The sequence below is a fragment of the Salmo salar genome, chromosome 08, assembly GCF_965601325.2.
Source record: "Salmo salar chromosome 08, fSalSal1, whole genome shotgun sequence".
In the NCBI taxonomy this organism is placed as follows: domain Eukaryota; kingdom Metazoa; phylum Chordata; class Actinopteri; order Salmoniformes; family Salmonidae; genus Salmo; species Salmo salar.
This window is the reverse complement of record NC_138298.1, coordinates 11,976,762-11,999,915: the sequence shown is the minus strand read 5'-3', so window position 1 is coordinate 11,999,915 and position 23,154 is coordinate 11,976,762. Positions and strand designations below refer to the sequence as shown.

The following is a 23,154-nucleotide window of genomic DNA, read 5'->3' as shown; positions in this document are numbered from 1 at the left end:
TGAGGGTGATGCGATTAAGGGGGGAGTGGGGGTGAGGTTGAACTTGGGACTGTGCAAGGTGATCAGAGGGCCCGGGGCTAGGGGCGAGAGGAGAAACTTGGGGCCCGAGACAGACAAGATCAAATAGAGACAAAAAAGGCTTGATGAAGGGCAGATCCAACATGGCAACAACCCGTTTGATACTGAACACTGATCAATGTTGACCTCGGTGAGTTAGAGGGAGGGAGCAACCGGCTAATAGCTTACACGTATGTCTCTCCTTTCTTCAGTAGGATCTAACAGCATTGTAATGATGATGAAGATGATGATGACAACGATGACAAATGACAATGACGGCAAATGACAATGACTTTTGATAACACACAACTTTCTTAGAGAAAATGGATGCGTGGGAAATTTATGCCAGGTATGTATATCAACTATGTATAGCAGCTTCTGACGAGATCAGAGAGTTATAGCGATACATACATTAGATCTAATTAAATCACGCCAATACACAGCCATCTATTTGAACATAACCTACTTCCATCACAATATGGTGCTATCAAACACATCTAAAGCCGGGTGTGCACTACATGATTTTGGCCCCCGATTTAGCTGTCCCAGACAAGTTTTTGAGATCGGCGACAAAAAAACCCATGTCGTCGCATACTCGGGGGGCACGTGGCCTTGACTGACACTCGTTCAATGTGAGCAGGTCAGAGACACAATCTGAGGGCTACCGATCTCGTGTTAGAGCAGTCCCAGGCGTCCCGATATTTCCAAACGTTGGATTTTATCGGCACAAAATCTGCAATGCTCTTGTAGCGTTAATGTGCAACGAACAAGTCTTGAGAACGGTGATCAGCAATAGCCAATGAGAGCTCGCCAGAGAAAGAAGCCAGTGAGACGATGACGTTGTTTAGCGTCACCCAGAATGTGTAGACTCTCAAGCAGAAGCCATGACTACTACTACTAGTATGCGTTTGTACTTTAACAAAAGCCAAAGCGTCAAATTGCTACAGCTCTGAAGTTCACAAGCAATGTTACTCAATTCAAAATGTCGGCTAGATAGTTCAACTCTGTACAGCGAGTGTGAGTGTCTGACTGAATGTTTATGATGCTGCTTTGAGCCACATCTCATTGTATCTACGTTAAATCTAATCGCATCGTCGCATCATTGCTATTGCGAGACAGCGTGGTATCGACAATCCTCACGACCAAGTGAAGAATCTTGGTGTGTGTGAACCCCCCAGTCTGTGCCACATCGTTCAGTGTGCTCACCGCTATGTTCGCAAACACACAAAAAACTACAGGAAAGATGGTTGATTAACGTGAGAGGGTCAGCGATTTTAGGATTTTGAAAGTTGTGTAGTGTACACAGCTTAAGTGCGTATATGAACATACGAATAACACCACATGCCATTGCCCGTTCATTCATATGTGTATAATGCACACTTAGAACATACTCTGCCATCCAAAAGAAGGGAAATGTGTATATAAATACTGCCATTAAACTAATAGGGTGTGTGCGATTGCGATCCATTTATTTGTACATGATGTGCAGTACTTTCAGACGCGGTGCTATCAAATGCAACTAAATACACTTTAACCTGTTGGGTCTAGGGGGCAGCATTTGCACGTCTGGATAAAAAAAATGTACCCGATTTAATCTGGTTACTAATCCTACCCAGTAACTAGAATATGCATATACTTATTATATATGGATAGAAAACACTCTAAAGTTTCCAAAACTGTTTGAATGGTGTCTGTGAGTATAACAGAACTCATTTGGCAGGCAAAACCCTGAGACATTTTCTGACAGGAAGTGGATACCTGATGTGTTGTATTGACTTTAAAGCTATCCCATTGAAAAACACAGGGGTTTAGGAATATTTTGGCACTTCCTATTGCTTCCACTAGATGTCACCAGCCTTTACAAAGTGTTTTGAGTCTTCTGGAGGGAGATCTGACCGAACAAGAGCCATGGAACGGTGATGTCCCATTAGACACCTGGCGCGCTACTTCATGTTGGGTACCCTCGTTCCAATACGTTATAAAAGGCTATGCATTCGTCCACCTTGAATATTATTCATGTTCTGGTTAAAAAAGGCCCTAATGATTTATGCTATACAACGTTTGACATGTTTGAACGAACGGAAATATATTTTTTCCCCTCGTTCATGACGAGAAGTCCGGCTGGCTTACATCATGTGCTAACGAGACGGAGATTTTTGGACATAAATGATGAGCTTTTTTGAACAAAACTACATTCGTTATGGACCTGTGATACCTGGAAGTGACATCTGATGAAGAGAATCAAAGGTAATGGATTATTTACATAGTATTTTCGATTTTAGATCTCCCCAACATGACGTCTAGTCTGTATCGCAACGCGTATTTTTCTGGGCACAGTGCTCAGATTATTGCAAAGTGTGATTTCCCAGTAAGGTTATTTTTAAATCTGGCAAGTTGATTGCGTTCAAAAGATGTAAATCTATAATTCTTTAAATGACAATATAATATTTTACCAATGTTTTCTAATTTTAATTATTTAATTTGTGACGCTGACTTGACTGCCGGTTATTGGAGGGAAACGATTTCCTCAACATCAATGCCATAGTAAAACGCTGTTTTTGTATATAAATATGAACTTGATAGAACTAAAAATGCATGCATTGTCTAACATAATGTCCTAGGAGTGTCATCTGATGGAGATTGTAAAAGGTTAGTGTATCATTTTAGCTGGTTTTATGGTTTTGGTGACCCTGTCTTTGACTTGACAAAACATTACACACAACTCTTGTAAATGTACTGTCCTAACATACTCTAAATTTATGCTTTCGCCGTAAAACCTTTTTGAAATCGTAAAACGTGGTTAGATTAAGGAGATGTTTATCTTTCAAATGGTGTAACATAGTTGTATTTTTGAAAAATTTGAATTTTGACATTTATTTGGATTCAAATTTGCCGCTCTTGAAATGCACCTGCTGTTGATGGAGTGCACCACAGGTGGCACGCTAGCGTCCCACCTAGCCCCAAGAGGTTAAGAAACCGACGTTGAACTAACACGTTAAGCCATCCATCTGTATGGAGATAATGTGTGAGTGTGGTGTGTGAGTGTGTGTATACATTGGGTCAAATGCTAGTGAAGACTACATCCCAGGATTACCATAAATGACCCTTCATTAAAAAAAAACATGAACCCCACGACACATACTGTAGGTGGTATGTACGTGCCTATTTTTTTTACTCTTAATTTAACTACAAACGTCAGTTAAGAACAAATTCTTATTTTCAATGACGGCCTAGGAACAGTGGGTTAACTGCCTCGTTCAGGGGTAGAGCGACCAATTTTCTACCTTGCCAGCTCGGGGATTTGAGCTCGCAACCTTTCGGTTACAAGTCCAACGCTTTATCCACTAGGCTACCTGCATGTTCCTGCTTATTTGTGTGTGTGTTTGAGTGTGTGTGGGCTGTCAGACTGCATTCTGCCTGGCTGACTGGTGTTTCGAAGCTAAATGCCCTTCTAATAGCCCTTCATTTCGGCTCCACTACAGCAACTGCAAATCATTTAATAACCTTCACTCTTCCTTCCCACCCATTGTCTGGGAAGGAGCCATTGATATGTCACGTACTAGTAGAAGGCCAATGAATGTGTGTGTGCGTGTATGTGCGCGTGCACGCGCGAGTCTTTCAGGAAGGGGACCAAGCTCAGATGAAAACAAACAGGTTATCATGTTAATAAGGCTAAGGGCAAGCTATCGCTCTCTTTCAGGCCGAGTCCCAAACGGCACCCTATTCCCTTCACAGAGGGTGCCGTTTAGGATACAGCATCAGTTTCCCAACTGCCCTGAGTTGATAAAAACACTTGAAGCAGGATCAACTAAGGGGAAAGTTTCTGTTCGTAAAAATGTTATATAATAATATTCACTGTATAACGGGATGACCTTGAATGTTGCCTGCCCGTCGATCAAAGAGCTCCACTTACATTCCGTTTCAATCATTTCTTTATTCCTCTATTACGTTACAACGAGCATAGAGGGAACATCATGTAAACTCAAGCCCAAATTGAACTGAACATTTCTCGGAAGAGAAGGAGTTGTGGAGTGCTCGAACCCTCAGAGAGAGAGAGCGAGAGAGAGACTAAGACAGAGAAAGAGGGAACTCAGCCTCATGGGGGTGAATGGTACATTTTTTTTACTGGGATCTCCTTTAGCCGATGCCAATGGCGACCGACAGCTAGTCTTTCTGGGGTCTGACACATAACAAAAAAGACATTACAGACAAAAAAACTATTTACATACATTTACAAACGTTAATATAAACATTACAACTAGGTCAGATTGGGAAGAGGCGTTGAGTTGTATGGTGTTTTATTCTTTTATTTTTTTTTGCTGTTTGCTTGAGTAACTTGACATGTGATCATGGCTCTGTGCGTTGTCTTGAATTCGTTCTGGATTTGGGGACTGTGAAGAGACCCCTGGTGGCATGTCTGTTGGGTAAGTATGTCTGTCAGAGCTATATGTAAGTTGATTATACAGACAATTTGGAAATGTAAACACAATAATATTTCTCACCCTAAAAAGTATTGATGCAGTTAATCTAGTCAACTCTCAACCAGGAAAGACTGACATGCATGTTGTTGATGTCAGTTCTGTATGTGTTTTGAGCCAGCTACAGCTTGGCTAGGTCTTTTGCACTTGACCATATTACTGGACAGTAATCAAGATGGGACCAGAGTCTGAACAACTAATACAGTTGATTTTTTGTGTCAAAAACAGAGAACATCTTTTTATAACAGATATACTCACTTCTTTTTACATTTTAGTCATTTAGCAGACGCTCTTATCTAGAACGACTTGAGTGAGTGCATACATTTTCATATATAATTTTTTTTTCTCATACTGGTCCCCTATGGGAACCCACAACCCTGGCGTTGCTAGCACCATGCTCTACCAACTGAGCTACACAGGACCACTCCCCATCTTCACACCAACTTTGTCAATATGACTTGAACATGATAATTGACCATACAATGTTATACCTAGGAGTTTAGCTTCTTCAACTCCAGTTGAGTTTTAGGTCTTTGAGAATTTGAACCAAATACAATGCTTTTATTTTTAGTTGTATTTAAGACCAGTTTAGTATTAACACCTATTCTGATACTGACTCTAACTCCTTATTTAGAATTTCAGTGAGCTCACTGGCATTGGGTGCTGACATGTAGAGTGTGGAATCATCCGCATACATGGTCATTCTAGCTTTGTGTAAAACCAGTGGCAAATCATTTGTAAAAATAGAAAAGAGTAACGGCCCAAGACAACTGCCCTGAGGGACACCGTACTGTTCATATCTGGTGTTAGAGAAGCTTCCATTGAATAACACTCTCTGGGTTCTACTGGCTAAGGCTGCACTTAAATCTAACTATACAGCTCCAACTATCATCTTATTACCCGTATCTTTTAACCAATCATCTGTCATCTGAGTCAATACAGTACAAGTTGAGTGCCCTTATCTAAATGCATGCTGGAAGTCAGTAGTTAAAAATACCATTGTATTTGGTCAAACCCAATTTTCTCCTTCAGTTTACTAAGAACATGAAGCAAATTGATTGGGCGGCTGTTATAGCCAGCAAAGGGTGCTTTATTATTTTTAGGCAGCGGAATTACTTTAACCTTGCCAGGCAACCGTGACTCAGAATCGATCTTCACCAGAACAGAGTGCACTTTGCCTGGCTGTCAGAAAGTGGTTCCGTCCCAAATGGCACCCTATTCCCTACATAGTCCACAGCTTTTGACCAGGACCCATAGGGTTAAAAAAAATATATAGTGCACTACATAAGGAATAGGTTGCCATTTGGGAAGCACACATGAGCTGTCTGGCAGCCAGATACTCTTTGATCTAGACATAATAGAGAGTGTATGAAATGTATGTGTCGATGTGAAAAGGGTGTGTGGGTAATAGCATTTATGTGTGTTATGTGACCATAATACATCAAACAAAGGTGTCTGTTCCTTACTAGATCAAGGCTACATCAAGGTGTACCTAGGGCTGGTCTAGTGCTAGTGCTGCTGACCCCAGACCACATCTGTTCCTGGAGTCAGTGGTTCGAACCCTCATTCCGCCACCCAGTTTCTCTGCTATATCCTACATATCTATCCTTAATCTGTCAATGAAACTTGAAAACCCCTTTAAAAGGTATATGAAGACTGCACCCCATATGTCTGCTTATAGCTCTCTTATTGAATGTCATGATAGTGCGGCTTTCTACTGGTAACGTATACATAGTAATGCAATAAGAATTACCTTCTGACTTTGACCTTTTGAACTTTGACAAACAAAAATGACTGACTAACAAACTTTTCATTTTGATCTACAGTAGCTAAGTGGAAGCTTCCTTGACATTTTCCTGCTCTCTCTTGTACTGTCTGGGAATGCATTATTGACATCCTATACCTCCATATGGTGTCTCAGATAAGCACATCACGACTCTGCAGTACAAGGGGAACTGAGGAAGGGATATTGGGGAGGGGGGGGGGGGGGGGGGGGTAGTGAGACCGGGGTGGACAAGGGGAAAAATTGTGACTTACCTCGACCAGCTTGTTGGCATGCTCCCGGAACACCTGTGCGTACTCCTTGACCTCCTTCTCGTTGCCACTCTTGGCCGCCTCAATGAGCACCAGCAGCGGCACATTGGTCTCCAGGAACGAGTCTGAGATGTGGTCCATCACCGCCTTCCTCAACTGGAGGGACAGAGACAAATTGGGTTTAACTTTGTGTTTACTAAGTGTTTTAACTTTCCATGCCAATAAAGTATAACATATTTATTATTGGAGAGAGAGAGAGAGTGAGGGGGAGAGGTGGAAGGGGAAGAGGGAGGGGAGACAGAGCAAGAAAGAGAGCGAGGGGAGAGGGACAGAGAGACAGAGAGAGAGAGGGAGAACGGGGAGATGAGGAAACGGAAAGAGAGGATCAGCAGCGGCAGGAGGTCATAAAATAGTAAAATGGCTGCCGGCGAGGTGTCATTTTCCCCATGAGACCTTTTACGAGGCCAGCACTTTGCGACATATATTTGTTTATGGAATCGTTTTGCAAAACTGTCAAGGAACACAGCCTTTTTCCCTGCTAAATGGACACTGATGGTATTCGCAGTCTCTTCATATCGGACAGTGTAACAGACTAGTGGGAATAGAGTCAGTACAATGACAGTAGACAGGTGCTTTATCTTACTAAGAGAAGGACTTGGGCATATGGACCCTTGGAGACTAACAGAGGCAAGCAAGCACGCAAATACACACACACACACACACACACTCGGCAGGAAGGACAGACACACACACACACACACACACACAGATACACACTCCCATCCAGTCAAATGTCTTTGGAGTAGCGGTTCAAAGGAGTCAATTGACTAGTCTTGTGAAGTTTAATTTCACGACTATCAGACTAAAGCCATTTGAATGAATGAGCAACTACTGTGGGGACTTCACTTTAGTTTCTGATGCAATCATTCATAATTACGCTATAAAGAAAACATTATTGCACCATGTTCCTGGTGTTAAAGAACTAAAGATTTAGAGGGGCAGCGAGGGAGATATGGGGGTGCCGATGATTGACAAGGGCGTTTGGCTCCTAACCAGCAATAATCATCAGTCAGTCAAGCTCGTTCACACGCACAAACGCACGCACACACACATCAGTCAGTGAAACACGCACACTCACCCCTCCACCGACCAATTAAAATCTTAACCGCCAAGCCACAGTGGAGGGACAGTAATGATGAATTATGGTTTGTGGAGTTTTAATCCATCACGCTGGTTCTTTGAGGGGAGACTAGGAGTCTGCCTCCAAAATTGATATTTTGGTACACTACTTTTGGCCGGAGCCCTATTGACCCTGGTCAAAAGTAGTGCACGACATAGGGAATAGGGATCCATTTGGGAGACAGACTAGAAGCCGGCCAAGAGCTGTAGGACATGACAGGCCTACATAAGCAACTCAGCTATAGCCAAAATCTTGTGCTGGGTTCAATAGGTAGGAAATATTTTAACGCTACAACCGCTTGGCCTTTCAGCCTATAAGTACCCGCTAGAGAACGTTGTCGGGCGTCCTCTTTAGCATAAGCATCAGATGCATATCAACTCACAAGGTGCAGCAAACATAAGCACCAACGCTTGATAAATAGTGCATAAACAATTATAAAGGATTCATTGCAGGAAGAAATATTGTTGAAATATATCAATACATGTTTTTTTTTTACAACAATAGTTATTTGTTTAGATGGAGTCAAGGATGTGTTTTGTGTAATTCTACGAAGTTCTAGAAGAAACATAGGCCTATAGCCTATTTTCGTTTCCCGTACAATAAAAACAGTACAGTGTAATCCATTTGAACAACTTTATTTGTAGATTTGATTTGTAATAGAGTTATAGTAATTAATAAAGTCCAGTTATAGCTTCTTTTGACCAAGCAGAAATTAAAAAGATAATAATATAACCAGCCAGGTGCACAGGTGAAATGATTTGCTGTATTCTTAAACAAAAGCACCAGTGCATGAACAATTGTAAAGGATGGATTGCATAAATACATAGAATATTATAATGTAAAGTTTATTATGTTACTCGTTTTTGCTTAGTAGCCAGAAGCAATGCTACCGCGCAAGTGGTCATGAATGCATTGACGGCACGGATATTCTTGGAAAAAGTGAATTATGCGAGTTATTTGACAGGTAAGTGTAATAGAAACGGCAGAATATGCTATTTCTTATACTATATAGAAATCAACATGTTTTACCTGCAAGTGACAATGAAGGAGGATTTGATAAAGTGATGATCCTTTCCCTGCATATAGAAACTTCACAATGCACCCATCTCTTCATGTACAATTTGACAACTGATAGGTCTAATATTGTCACTCATCAGATTATAATCAATTTAATCTTGTCTATAGGCTAAATCGTATTATCTGTGAAATTCGTTTTGGTATAGTTTACGTGTAGTTTCGATGGGCCGGCTGTGCAGGCTGACTGGCATTGTTTGTTTTCTGCTTAAAAAGTTGGAAAGAGTCAAGTATATGTTTTGCATTATTCTAAAGGCCTACTGCAACACATAGCATGTTTTCATTTCCCTTACAAATCATTTGATTAGTAATAGAGCTTACCTTTACAAAGTAAAACATTAAAGAGAACGGTATCAACCCGCAAGTCGCACAGTCAAATTATTAACATGAGCGCCAACACCGATAAATAGGCATAACACAAACTCATCATTTCACTATTGTTGTTCTATATTAAATCAACCTCTTTACCCGCCTTATCATTCAGTTAGGCCTAGTTAAAATGTGATTGTGAAGTAACTTGCACAATTATTGCCCATTCCATCCATTTGTCATTCATTAAGTGGGCTGGCATTGTTTGCTTCGCTGGAGAGAATCAAGGATACAGTGGCTTGCTAAAGTATTCACCCCCCTTGGCATTTTTCCTATTTTGTTGCCTTACAACCTGGAATTTAAAACATTTGTTTGTATCATTTGATTTACACAACATGCCTACCACTTTGAAGATGCAAGAAATAAGACAAAAAAACTGAAAACTTGAGCGTGCATAACTATTCACCCCCCCAAAGTCAATACTTTTGCAGCAATTACAGCTGCAAGTCTCTTGGGGTATGTCTCTATAAGCTTGGCACATATAGTCACTGGGATTTTTGCCCATTCTTCAAGGCAAAACTTCTCCAGCTCCTTCAAGTTGGATGGGTTCCGCTGGTGTACAGTAATCTTTAAGTCATACGGCAGATTCTCAATTGGATTGAGGTCTGGGCTTTGACTAGGCCATTCCAAGACATTTAAATGTTTCCCCTTAAACCACTCGAGTGTTGCTTTAGCAGTCTGCTTAGGGTCATTGTCCTGCTGGAAGGTGAACATCCGTCCCAGTCTCAAATCTCTGGAAGACTGAAACAGGTTTCCCTCAAGAATTTCCCTGTATTTAGCGCCATCCATCATTCCTTCAATTCTGACCAGTTTCCTGGTCTCTGCCGATGAAAAACATCCCCACAGCATGAAGCTGCCAACACATGCTTCACTGTGGGGGTGGTGTTCTTGGGGTGATGTGAGCTGTTAGGTTTGCGTCAGACATAGCATTTTCCTCAAAAGCTCAACTTTAGTCTCATCTGACAAGAGTACCTTCTTCCATGTGTTTGGGGGGGTCTCCCACATGCATTTTGAAAACACACCAAACGTGTTTTTTTCTTATTTTCTTTAAGCAACGGCTTTTTTCTGGCCAATATTCCATAAAGCCCAGCTCTTAAAGTGGTCCTATGGACAGATACTGCGATCTCCACTGTGGAGCTTTGCAGCTCCTTCAGGGTTATCTTTGGTCTCATTGTTGCCTCTCTGATTAATGCCCTCCTTGCCTGGTCCGTGAGGTTGGTGGGCAGCCCTCTCTTGGCAGGTTTGTTGTGGTGCCAAATTATTAAAAAAAAATTATGATGGATTTAATGGTGCTCTGTGGGATGTTCAAAGTTTCGGATATTTTTTATAACCCAACTCTGATCTGTACTTCTCCAGAACTTTGTCCCTGACCTGTTTGGAGAGCTCCTTGGTCTTCATGGTGCCACTTGCTTGGTGGTGCCCCTTAATTAGTGGTGTTGCAGACTCTGGGGCCTTTCAGAACAGGTGTATACAGTTGAAGTCAGAAATAGACATACACTTAGGTTGGAGTCATTAAAACTAGTTTTTCAACCACTTCACAAATGTCTTGTTAACAAACTATAGTTTTGGCAACTCGGTCATCTTAGTGTATATAAACATCTGACCCACTGGAATTGAGAAAGTGAATTATAAGTGAAATAATCTGTCTGTAAACAATTGTTGTAAAAAATTAGGAATGTCAGGAATTGTCAGGAATGTCAGGAATTGGGAAAAACTGAGTTTAAATATATTTGGCTAAGGTGTATGTAAACTTCCGACTTCAACTGTATATACTGAGATAATGTGACAGATCATGTGACACTTAAATAAAGTCCACCTATGTGCAATCTAAGTGTCACATGATCTGTCACATTATCTCAGTATATACAGTTGAAGTCGGAAGTTTACATACACCTTAGCCAAATACATTTAAACTCAGTTTTTCACAATTCCTGACAATCCTAATTTTTCCAACAATTGTTTACAGACAGATTATTTCACTTATAATTCACTGTATCACAATTCCAGTGGGTCAGACGTTTACATACACTAAGTTGACTGTGCCTTTAAACAGCTTGGAAAATTCCAGAAAATGATGTCATGGCTTTAGAAGCTTCTGTTAGGCTAATTGATATAATTTGAGTCAAGTGGAGGTGTACCTGTGGATGTATTTCAAGGCCTACCTTCAACTGTATGTATTCACCCCTTTGCTATGAAGCCCCTAAATATGATCTGGTGCAACCAATGAATTACCTTCAGAAGTCACATAATTAGTTAAATAAAGTCCACCTATGTGCAATCTAACTAATTATGTGACTTTTGAAGGTAATTGGTTGCACCAGATCATATTTAGGGGCTTCATAGCAAAGGGGTGAATACATACAGTTGAAGGTAGGCCTTGAAATACATCCACAGGTACACCTCCACTTGACTCAAATTATATCAGTTAGCCTAACAGAAGAAATGACTTGTGTCATTCACAAAGTAGATGTCCTAACCGACTTGCCAAAACTATAGTTTGTTAACAAGACATTTGTGGAGTGGTTGAAAAACTAGTTTGAATGACTCCAACCTAAGTGTATGTCTATTTCCGACTTCAACTGTATGCATGCACCACTTTTCCATTATTCTTTTTTTAAATTCTTTGAAACAAGTAATTTTTTTCATTTCACTTCACCAATTTGGACTATTTCGTGTATGTCCATAACATTAAATCCAAATAAAAATCCATTTAAATTACAGATTGTAATGCAAGAAAATAGGAAAAACACCAAGGAGGATGAATACTTTTGCAAGGCACTGTATGTTTTGCATTATTCTAAAGGCCTACTGTATGTTTTCGTTTTCCCTACAATACAAGTGATTAGTAATAGAGTTACAGTAAATAAAACTGTCCCTGTCACGGTTGTCGTAGGAAGGAGCGGACCAAAGTGCAGCGTGTGTGTCGTTCCACATTTTATTTTCACTGTGAAACTATGCAATACATACACATAAACTAAAGAACAAAACAACAAACCGTGACGCAGAGTTGAAACATACACAAACTCAAAAACCTACTTAAGTATGATCTCCAATTAGAGACAACGATGACCAGCTGCCTCTAATTGGAGATCATCCCAAACAAAACCCAACATAGAAATACAAAACTAGAACATGACTACATAGAAAAACGAAACTAGAAAACCCCCGTCACGCCCTGACCTACTCTACCATAGAAAATAACAGCTATGGTCAGGACGTGACACTAATTCAAATTCAATTGTGAAGTAAGGTGCACAATTATCATCCATTCATCCATTTGTCATTCATTCGGTGAGGAGAGAGAGAGGACACATTAGCGTCTGGCTCGGTACCAACGTCCTACAGCACATTGTCTTGGCGGATTAAGGAATAGGTGTGAAAAAACAGGTAAAAAGACTCAAAATACTTTTCTGTTTGTGATTTCAAAATTTTGACAAATGAGCAGTGTAAAATAGTAACAATTAGGAAAAGTCAGGGAAGGAGCAGGTCATAGGATTTTTGGGGGGCAGATTTTTTTAAATGTAACAAAATCAAACATCAGTGGCCGTTGGCCTATGGTGGTTCTAGTGTCCCATAAGAAGATCAGATCTGATTTCACGTTGCAATACTTTTTGCTACACTGTACACTATAGCATACGGTCTAACACCCAGAGCTGCATACTTGTGAGTGAGTGAGTGAGTGAGTGAGTGAGTGAGTGAGTGAGTGAGTGAGTGAGTGAGTGAGTGAGTGAGTGAGTGAGTGAGTGAGTGAGTGAGTGTGAGTGAGTGAGTGAGCGAGTGTGTGATGAATTGTCAAAGACTACAGCCACCCTAGTCATAGACTGTTCTCTCTGCTACCACGCGGCAAGCGGTACCGGAGCGCCAAGTCTAGGTCCAAGAGGCTTCTAAACAGCTTCTAACCCCAAGCCATAAGAATCCTGAACATCTAATCAAATGGCTACCCAGACTATTTGCATTGCCACCCCCTCTTCCACGCTGCTGCTACTCTCGTTATTATCTATGCATAGTCACTTTAATAACTCTACCTACATGTTACCTCAATTATCTTGACACTGGTGCCCCCGCACATTGACTCTGTACCAGTAGCCCCTGTATATAGCCCCTCTAGTGTTATGTACTGCTGCTCTTTAATTATTTGTTATTGTTATCTCTTACTGTTTTTAGGTATTTTCTTAAAACTGCATGGTTGGTTAGGGGCTTGTAAGTAAGCATTTCACTGTAAGGTCTACACCTGTTGTATTTGGCGCACGTGACAAATAACATTCGATAAGAGTGTTTGGAAAGAGACTTCTTTTGTAACGCAATCAATGTGCCATGTTCATTTGGGTTGCGGGGTACCTGTGCATGAAATTTGGAGAGAGAGATGGGAGTGCGCTCCTAGTTAATGATCCATCTCCTAATAATGCTAATAATCTCATCTTTGACTTTTAATGAACTCTAGCCTCCTCGTTAATAGCCTTTAATAAGAGATTTTGATTTTAAGGACTTTTCCCATTGTCAGTGTGCTATAGTCCTGAGTCTGATTGAATACATCTCATAATTGATCTGTATATACACCATACAACATATATATCATGTTGGAATGAACATACTCCGCCATTTATATCTGTATACATAGGGGCGGTGTCCCGGACACAGAGTAAGACTAACCCTGGACTGAAAATGGAGAATATCCATAGACGTTTTGTTCAGGATTAGACTGAATCTGTGTCCAGGAAACCGCCACTTGATGTTATAATATTCATGTTCAATAGTAAATGTTAGATGACATAGTATTGGGCAATCCCTCAAAGGGATGTTGAGGTGTTAGACAGACTGAAAGAAGGGATGATACAGTAGAGTCATTTTCCTCCTCTTTCTCTCCTCTCCTCTCTGAACCATCAGCATTCCAATGCCCGAACCCCACAGGACTCCCACTTAAATCTTTCAGCCATCTCTCTCTCACTCCCTCTCTCTCTCGTCCATCTGCACTCTCTTGATCTATGTAGGGTAATCACAAGACAACTAGTGGCCTTTTGGGGTACTTCAGATTATCACAGGTGTCTGTAATTATCTCATGTAAAATACATAAAATAATCAAATAAGATACAAAAAATAGAATGACAAAGCTGTAAAACATTATTCTAAATATAAACCATCAACTTAGTGAACAGCATTGGTGTTTAATATAAGGGTTTCCACTTTTATAATATAAGCGTTTCCATATTTTACTAGGTAAATCTTCCTCCTAAGTTATTTGGAGCAGGCACTACAACTGTACTACTACTCTACTACTCTAGTACTATTTCTACTCTACTAGTGTGATTGCCAAAATGACGGTGTTCTGTATACCTTTATCATTGTACTGTACATTTGGATAATTAAAGTAATGTATCATGTGCGGTCGTATGGTATCACCATAGAGATGAGTTGGTGTTGGAAGTTGGACTACGCTGACTCTATCACACTATCGTGCCAACCTAAACTGAAACGGATATATTTTATTTTTCAAATGGTCTTATCCAGCATCAACTATGGTATCTCGGACTCGGTTCAGTATTGTGAAAAGGTTATTTGTCCATCAGCCACCTTCGACCTATGTCCTGATGTCATATCATCATATGAAATGGGTGACACTGATAAAACACAATTGCAGTGACTTCAGTCTGCCTTCCCTTGAATACTGTGATGTCTATTGTGTAGTAGATGGAATCTGAGCTAGAGTCGTGTAATCTTGCTGGTAAATTGGAAAGAAAGAAAAGAGTAGAGTGCGCCTCTGATTTCTCCTGATCAGACTACGAAAACAGCGAGTGGAAAATTGGAAACACCAAAAAGAGAGAATGAGTGCTTTAGCTCAAATTGCTTTGAGCGTCTACCAAAAAGTTATGGATTGTGAAATACCTGTTCTCTCCCCCTCCTCTCTTCCCCTCCCTCTCTGTCTAATCCTCTACCTCGCTTCTATCTTGTCATCCACACATGGAGTTAGAAGCCCAGTTAAACCCGCTGCGATTCACACCTAATTCTAAAGCTGGATAAAAGCGTTGAAAGGAATGCTGTGAAATAATTTGGACGGCATATTTAGTTAACCAACAAACCTGGGAGAGATTAATATCCGTTTGGCTGTTTGCCGATAAGCAGAGGGCCGTGTGATCTTCAAAGATGGAGATTAGCGTTTGCTTTACAAATGAGCTTTTTTAATGGTGGGGAGAAACTGTGTTTTTTTTGTGAATTAGACACCTGCTCTGACACAACAAAACAGATGTCTGAAAGAGAGAACTGTCGCAAAGATCCCCTGTGTGTGTGTGTGTGGGTGTGTGTGTGTGTGTGTGTGTGTGTGTGTGTGTGTGTGTGTGTGTGTGTGTGTGTGTGTGTGTGTGTATACTGTGTGTGTGTGTGTGTGTGTGTGTGTGTGTGTGTGTGTGTGTGTGTGTGTGTGTGTGTGTGTGTGTGTGTGTGTGTGTGTGTGTGTGTGTGTGTGTGAGAAAGAGTGTCTCTTCGATACGATGCAGAATGTTTGACTCATCAGTGTTATGTAAGAGATCGGCACGAGGAATGCAGATTTTTACATTGGCGATGATTTATTTTAACCCCCATGCCCACCTCCTTGCCCCCTCCCCCCAAACCCTACCCCCGTTCCCCGTTCGTTTGCGACAAGAGAAATAAAGTGCATCAAAAAAGCTAAAAACAAATATGGAATTATAAGGAAGAAAATAGAGAATTCAATTGTGAAAGGGAAAACATCGGCGGGGTGGTTTGGAGTCGTATTCCCCTGTTCCGCCGTCTCACTTGTGAAGCGCAAGCATTTCGCTACACCCACACTAACATCTGCTAAACACCTGTATGTGACCAATAACACTTGATTTGATAAATGGCCATAAAATGTTACTCCTAGGAGGTTAACTTGCTCAATTGTCACCCCCTTTACGCACAACTCCAGCTGAGGTTTACTGTAGGTCTAACATGCTTTGAACCAAATACATTGCTTTTGGTTTTAGAAGTATTTAAGACCGCTTTACTGTTAATTACCCATTCTGACACTGACTGTAACTCCTTGCTATGAGTCTCAGTGAGCTCACTGGCTGTAGCTGCTACATTGTAGAGTGTGCCATCATTAGCATACACAGTCATTTTAGCTCCTTGTAAGAAAAGTGGCAAAGAAGTTGTACAAATAGAGAAGAGTAACAGCCCAAGCAACACGTGTGGCAATAAGAGTGGGCTTGAGGATAACCACCCAAAAGAGGACGCTGGAAAGCCTTGGTTAGAATGTGTCTGCCTCTGCAGTCTTTCTAGAAAGGTGTTTTATGGTAAATTGACCCACTATTTAGTTACTATAGCAGCAACACCGTGCCTGAATTCCCCAATAGTCCTATTCACCCAAACATGTATGCAGGATGTGTAATAACACCATATCAGTTAATGGCTTGTGGCAGCTGATGCAGACTAGATAGGTGCAGCACGGCTGATAATACATACAGCATGTGGACCAGCAAGGAACAGGACAGTAGATGATGGCTGGAGATGGATTTTCCAGCAGTCCGTAATGAGTGCTGACATTAAAGGACCAGTGCAATCAAAATGTAGTTTCTCTGCGTTTTGTTTCACCACTATTTACACCACCATTTTACAACAGCGGATGAAACTAACACTGTAAAAGTGTGAGAAAATGTGATCGGTGTTATTTCCTAATAGTTGCTAGTAGAAAAAAAGACAATCTACACAGCAGGTTTGCATGGGTGCGGTAAACTGGATAACAGACCAATAAAAGGAGACTTCTAAACCTCTCTGCCAATAACAGCGACTTTTCTGTTTTCCCCTCCCCACTCAGACCCCTTCTAGACAGTCCAAGCAAAATTCTTGCTTGAGAATTTTTTTGTTTGTTGATAAAAAGCTATTTTTGCCCATTTTTATGGAAATCTATAACAGTAAGGTACACTACATGACCAGAAGTATGTGGACACCAGCTCGTCGAACATCTCATTCCAAAATCTGAGGATGGGCACTAATATGGAGTTGGTCCCCCCTTTGCTACAGCCTCCACTCTTCTGGGACAGCTTTCCACTAGATGTTGGAAAATTGCTGCGGGGTCTTGCTTCCACTCTGCCACAAGAGCATTAGTGAGGTCGGGCACTGATGTTGTGTGATTAGGCCTAGTTCGCAGTCAGCGTTCTAATTCATCCCAAAGGTGTTCAATGGAGTTGAGGTCAGGGCTCTGTGCAGCTTAGAAACAGATTCGTCCATCGGACTGCCAGATGGTGAAGAGTGATTCATCACTCCAGAGAACAAATTTCCACTGCTTCAGAGTCCAATGGCGGTGAGCTTTACACCACTCCAGCCAACGCTTGACATTGCGCATGTTGATCATAGGCTTGTCAGCAGCCTACCAGCAATGGGTTTCCATTGCTGCTCGGCAATGGAAACCCATTTCATGAAGGTCACGATGAACATTGATTGTGCTAAGGTTGCTTCCAGAGGCAGTTCGGAATTCGGTAGTGAGTGTTGCAACCGCGGCCAGACAATTTTTACACGCTACACGCTTCAGCACTCAGCGGTCCGTTCTGTGAGCTTGTGTGGCCTACCACTTCGCGGCAGAGCCGTTGTTGATCCTAGACATTTCCACTTCACATTAACTGCACTTAGGGTTGACCGTGGCAGCTCGAGCAAGGCAGAAATTTGACGAACTGACTTGATGGAAAAGTGGCATCCTATTGTCATGCCACGTTGAAAGTCACTAAGCTCTTCAGTAAGGCCTTTCTACTGCTAATGTTTGTCTATGAAGATTGCATGGCGGTGTGCTTGATTTTATACACCTGTCAGCAACGGGTTTGGCTGAAATAGCTTAATCCACTAATTTGAAGGGGAGTCCACATACTTTTGGTGATGTAGTGTACTTAACTGTACCCAGAAATGATTTGATATTTATATAACAAATCTGTATTGGGCCTTTAAGGGTGTCGTGAGGTCGTCTATCAGCCTCCCTCCTCCTTCCCTTTCTTATCAGTCCTTTCTGGTGGCAGGCCCGGGTCCCCGTGGTCAGGCCACAAGAACGCCGCCTGTAGAAGCAATGCCACAGGGTTATCAAGCAGCGATGGAGCCCAAGCAAGTAGTCGGGGGGAGAGTCAGTGGAGGGCAAAACGACTGCTGACAGCGTTAACGACTGACTGTTTGACACCATACCTGTCACGCTGACTGCAGTGTGGGGGTCATTGTCAGTCAGCTAGATACTGTGACTTGTCACTATGGAAGCATTTGTAAGTTAAACAGCGATACTATATTATCGACTTGAATCGTGTTTTTGTGCCCATTGTTATCTGTCGGAAGTGAAACACTAACATAATTACTGATACCAACCTACATCGTAATTTTGTGCTTGTTACCAGCCGATAGCATTCAAAGATCAACACATACATTGATCTACTGTAGCACGTATAGAAGAAAATAACACATACACTTTCGTTTATAGGCCACAGTGATTTTGCATTTCTCGTATGGCTAATCAACGAGCCATCTGTCTTGATACGAAACAGCTGTTCCTCTGATTCCAATTTCCATGCACTATAAACAAACAGCAGAATTCATCCAGAAAATCACCATTATAATGAACGGTACTGTAGCATTTGTTGCGCTGCTGCCACGGGGGAGCCCTGCGATCAGCCGTCAGTCAAGATCGGGAGCGAGCCCCGGTGAATAAGTAACTTGACAACAGGAATTCATAACAAACAGGATGACAAGGCTAGGAACACACTGCACGTCTCTAGGCACCCTGTCCATTAATAATGCACTACTTCTGACCAGAGCCCTATAGGCCCTGGTCAAACTTATGGCACTATTTAGGGAATAGGCTGTAAATGGGGACGCAGCCTGTGGCGGTAGCTGGCTATCAGAGGAATAGTAATTTCATCGAGGCGAGACATTTGAGGATATTAGCTCAGCGCACAATCAGCCCTTCTCTTTCCCCAATTAGGACTATTAATCAACTTTTGGAACAGCTGGGACGCTATTTTTACAGTTTCAGATTCAGCCTCTCTCTCCAACCCTCTCTTTTGTTCTCTTTCGCCCATATTATCTCGCACTTTGTTTCATCCCTTTGGCCTTAAACCAGCTGCCGGCAGTACCGTGGCATTACTGCTAGTCACAGAAAGGGACTGGCCATAGGGCATTTCGGCATATGCCAGATGGGCTGGTCCATCTTTAGCCCAGTGGGCCTGTCTAAACATCGCACAGAATTATCATTATCTGGCTAATGTGTGGGCCTCCTTGTGTGACGGTGAATGACCACCTATGGCCTCAGATCTATCAAATCAAAGCAAATTTTATTTGTTACATGCTTTGTAGACAACAGGTGTAGACTAACAGTGAAATACTTACTTAAGGGTATTTTCCAACAATACAGAGTTAAAGATAAGATAAAACATTTAATAAAAATTGAAATAGTCACACAAGGAATAAATACACACTCAATAACGAATAAAAATAATGAGTATTGTTGTGCCGTCTTCGCAACTGTGTTTGTGTGTTTGGACCATGATAGATCCTTAGTGATGTGGACACCGAAGAACTTGAAGCTCTCGACCTATGCTCTGCCCTCTGTTTTCTGTAGTCCATGATCAGTTCCTTTGTCTTACTGACGTTCAGGGAGAGATTGTTGTCCTGGCACCACACTGCCAGGTCTCTGACCTCCTCCATACAGGCTGTCTCATTATCGTCAGTGTTCAGGCCTACCACTGTCGTGTCGTTGGCAAACTTAATGATGGTGTTGGAGTCGTGCACGGCCATGCAGTAGTGGGTGAACAGGGAGTACAGGAGGGGACTAAGCACGGACACCTGAGGGGCCCCCGTCTTGAGGGTCAGCATGGCATATATGTTGTTGCCTACCCTCACCACCTGGGGGCGGCCAGTCAGGAAGTCCAGGATCCAGAGGATTCAGTTGCAGAGGGAGATGTTCAGTCCCAGCTTCTGATAGGCTAATTGACATCATTTGAGTCTATTGGAAGTGTACCTGTGGATGTATTTCAAGGCCTACCTTCAAACTCAGTGCCTCTTTGCTTGACATCATGGGAAAATCAAAAGAAATCAGCCAAGACCTCAGAAAAAAGATTGGAGGCCTTCACAAGTCTGGTTCATCCTTGGGAGCAATTTCCAAACGCCTGAAGGTACCATGTTCATCTGTACAAACAATAGTACGTAAGTATAAACACCATGGGACCACGCAGCCGTCATACCGCTCAGGAAGGAGACGCATTCTGTCTCCTAGAGATGAACGAGGAGGCCTAAAAACCTGACTCAGTTACACCAGCTCTGTCAGGAGGAATGGGCCAAAATTCACTGAACTTATTGTGGGAAGCTTGTGGAAGGCTACCCGAAACGTTTGACCCAACTTAAATAATTAAAGGCAATGCTACCAAATACTAATTGAGTGTATGTAAACTTCTGACCCACTGGGAATGTGATGAAAGAAAAACATCTGAAATAAATAATTCTCTCTACTATTATTCTGACATTTCACATTCTTAAAATAAAGTAGTGATCCTAACTGACCTAAGACAGGGAATTTTTACTAGGATTAAATGTCAGGAATTGTGAAAAACTGAGTTTAAATATATTTGGCTAAGTTGTATGTAAACTTCCGACTTCAACTGTAGGTATTACAGACTGGGTCAGGGATAGGTTGAAAATGTCAGTGAAGACACTTGTCATCTGGTCAGCGCATGCTCTGAGTAGGCATCCTGGTAATCCGTATGTGGCCTTTGAATGTTAACCTGTTTAAAGGTCTTACCCACATTAGCTACGGAGAGTGTAATCACACAGTTGTCGGGAACAGCTGGTGCTCTCACACACGGTTCAGTGTTGCTTGCCTTGAAGACGGCATTTAGCTTGTCTGGTAGGTTCGTGTCACTGGGCAGCTCGGGTTTCCCTTTGTAATCTGTGATAGTTTGCAAGCCCTGCCACATCCGACGAGCGTCAAAACCAGTGTAGTAAGATTCAACCTTCGTCTTGTATTGACACTTTGCCTGTTTGATGGTTGGTCAGAGGGCATCTTAGTAAAAAGTATAGTCAACAGCTTATCATGAGGTATTCTAACTCAAGTGAGCAGAACCTCGAGACTTCCTTAATATTAGAGATCGCACACCAGCTGTTGTTAACAAAGAGGCATACACCCCCGCTCTTGAGTTTACGAGATGCTGCCGTTCTGTCCTGCCGATGCATTGAAAAACCAGATAGATTTATATTAACCATGTCCTCGTTCAGCCATGACACTGTGAAGCATAGGATAATAGTCCTTCAGGTCCCATTGATAGGATAGTCTCGAATGAAGCTCGTCTAGTTTGTTCTCCAGTGATTGTACATTCGCCAATAGATCAGAGGGTAGAGGTGATTTCTTTACTCGCCACCGGAGTTTCATCAGGGTGCCCCCCAAGTCGGCCTCCATATCGCTGTCTTTTCCTCTTCCAAGTGTCGGGGATTAGGGCCTGGTCCCGGGTGAGCAATACGTCCTGCACGGCTGAGTCATTGAAGTAGAATTCTTCATCCAAATCGAGGTTAGTGATCGCTGTTCTGATGTCCAGAAGCTGTTTTCGGTCATAGGAAACGATGGCGAAAACATTATGTACAAAAAAAGTGAATATCAGTGCAAAAAACACACTAAATAGCATAATTGGTCAGGAGCCCGTGAAAAGGCTGCTATACATCCCAGCGCCAGTCTACTGTCAACAAAGGGATTGAATGGGTAGTCATTGGTCACACAATTGTTTTGGTTAGAGCTACCATGTGTTGTTTAGCCAAATAACTACATACATACATACATACATACATACATACATACATACATACATACATACATACATACAACATACATACTCAAGTAAATTAAGATAAAGAAAGTTAACATAGGTTCCATATTAAATGGCACCCTATTCCCTATTGTGCCATGATCAAAAGTAGTACACTATATAGTGAATAGTGAGCCATTTGGGATGCAGACTTTATCCTTCAAAGTCATACTTTAGAAGTTGTCCTCGCCTGTGCTACTTTCAGCCTCTCCGTCTCTTACTGTAGCAAACAGTGAAAGCATTAGCCTGTAAACAAGAACAAGGGCCAGGCAGTCTCTCTCTAGTGGCTTTTAGGCTAGCAGAAAGCGGGCAGGGCCCTGCTTATTCATTCTGGCCTGCTAATGCCCATTACCTTTACACAGAACCTCCTTGGCAGGCTGGGTGACCTGTCCCGCTTAACAGAAGGCAAAGCAGGTGGAGCCAAGGTGTTAAGAGCAATGCCACTTAGAGACTTGTGGGTGTCCGTGTGTGTTTTGTGGTGGGTGTGAGGGTGTCTTTTTTGTGTGTGGAGCTGTACAGTTAAATTATGAAAAAAGCAAGGATTCTGATTTAAAAGCTAATAGTATTGCAGCGAATGCATTTCTCTCGATGAGAACATGTACTATTTCTTAGTAAATGAGAAGGTGAAGGGGGAAAAAATGCGGATATCAATCACTTCCCTACTAGCGAGAGGAATCATTTCATAGTGATTCAACGTCTCTCATTGTCTCATTCAAAGACACTGTATACCAAGGGTTGTCTTTTATGGACAGATCACAATCTAATTTCACATGTTATCTGTAGCTAGGTAGGTAAAACTAAGTCTGCTTTGATGTCCAATGGAAGTTCATACATCTGTACATACAAATGTTATCTTACACTACATCAATTAACACCTATCGTCGATAGCATCCTTTCATTCCTCCCGACTGTTGGAAGCAAAACCCAACCTGGTAAAGCGGTGGAGCTTCCACATTGAATCAATACGAGCGGAGGGGTCAAAGCATTCTAGTATTAACACATCGCTTGACTTCTAATTTGCAGATGCGGCTGCCATATTTCTCTCGCAGAGGTAGGTGGTAGTCACCGACAGATAGATGTTAGCTATGAAGTGTGTATGTGTGTGAGAGAGAGTGCGAGAGAGAGCGAGAGAGAGAGAGAGAGCGAGAGACTCTGA

The 23,154-nt window shown here is 41.9% G+C and overlaps 1 protein-coding gene across 1 annotated transcript in view; it reads right to left on the bottom strand.

Annotated features, from left to right (window-relative positions):
* LOC106609934 (catenin alpha-2) overlaps window positions 1-23,154 on the bottom strand; it is a 767,831-nt gene that overhangs the window by 161,062 nt on the left and 583,615 nt on the right. The window contains exon 9 of the mRNA XM_045722643.2: window positions 6,573-6,725. Within this exon, the coding sequence (XP_045578599.1) occupies window positions 6,573-6,725 (153 nt within the window). The remainder of the gene's footprint in view (window positions 1-6,572; window positions 6,726-23,154) is intronic.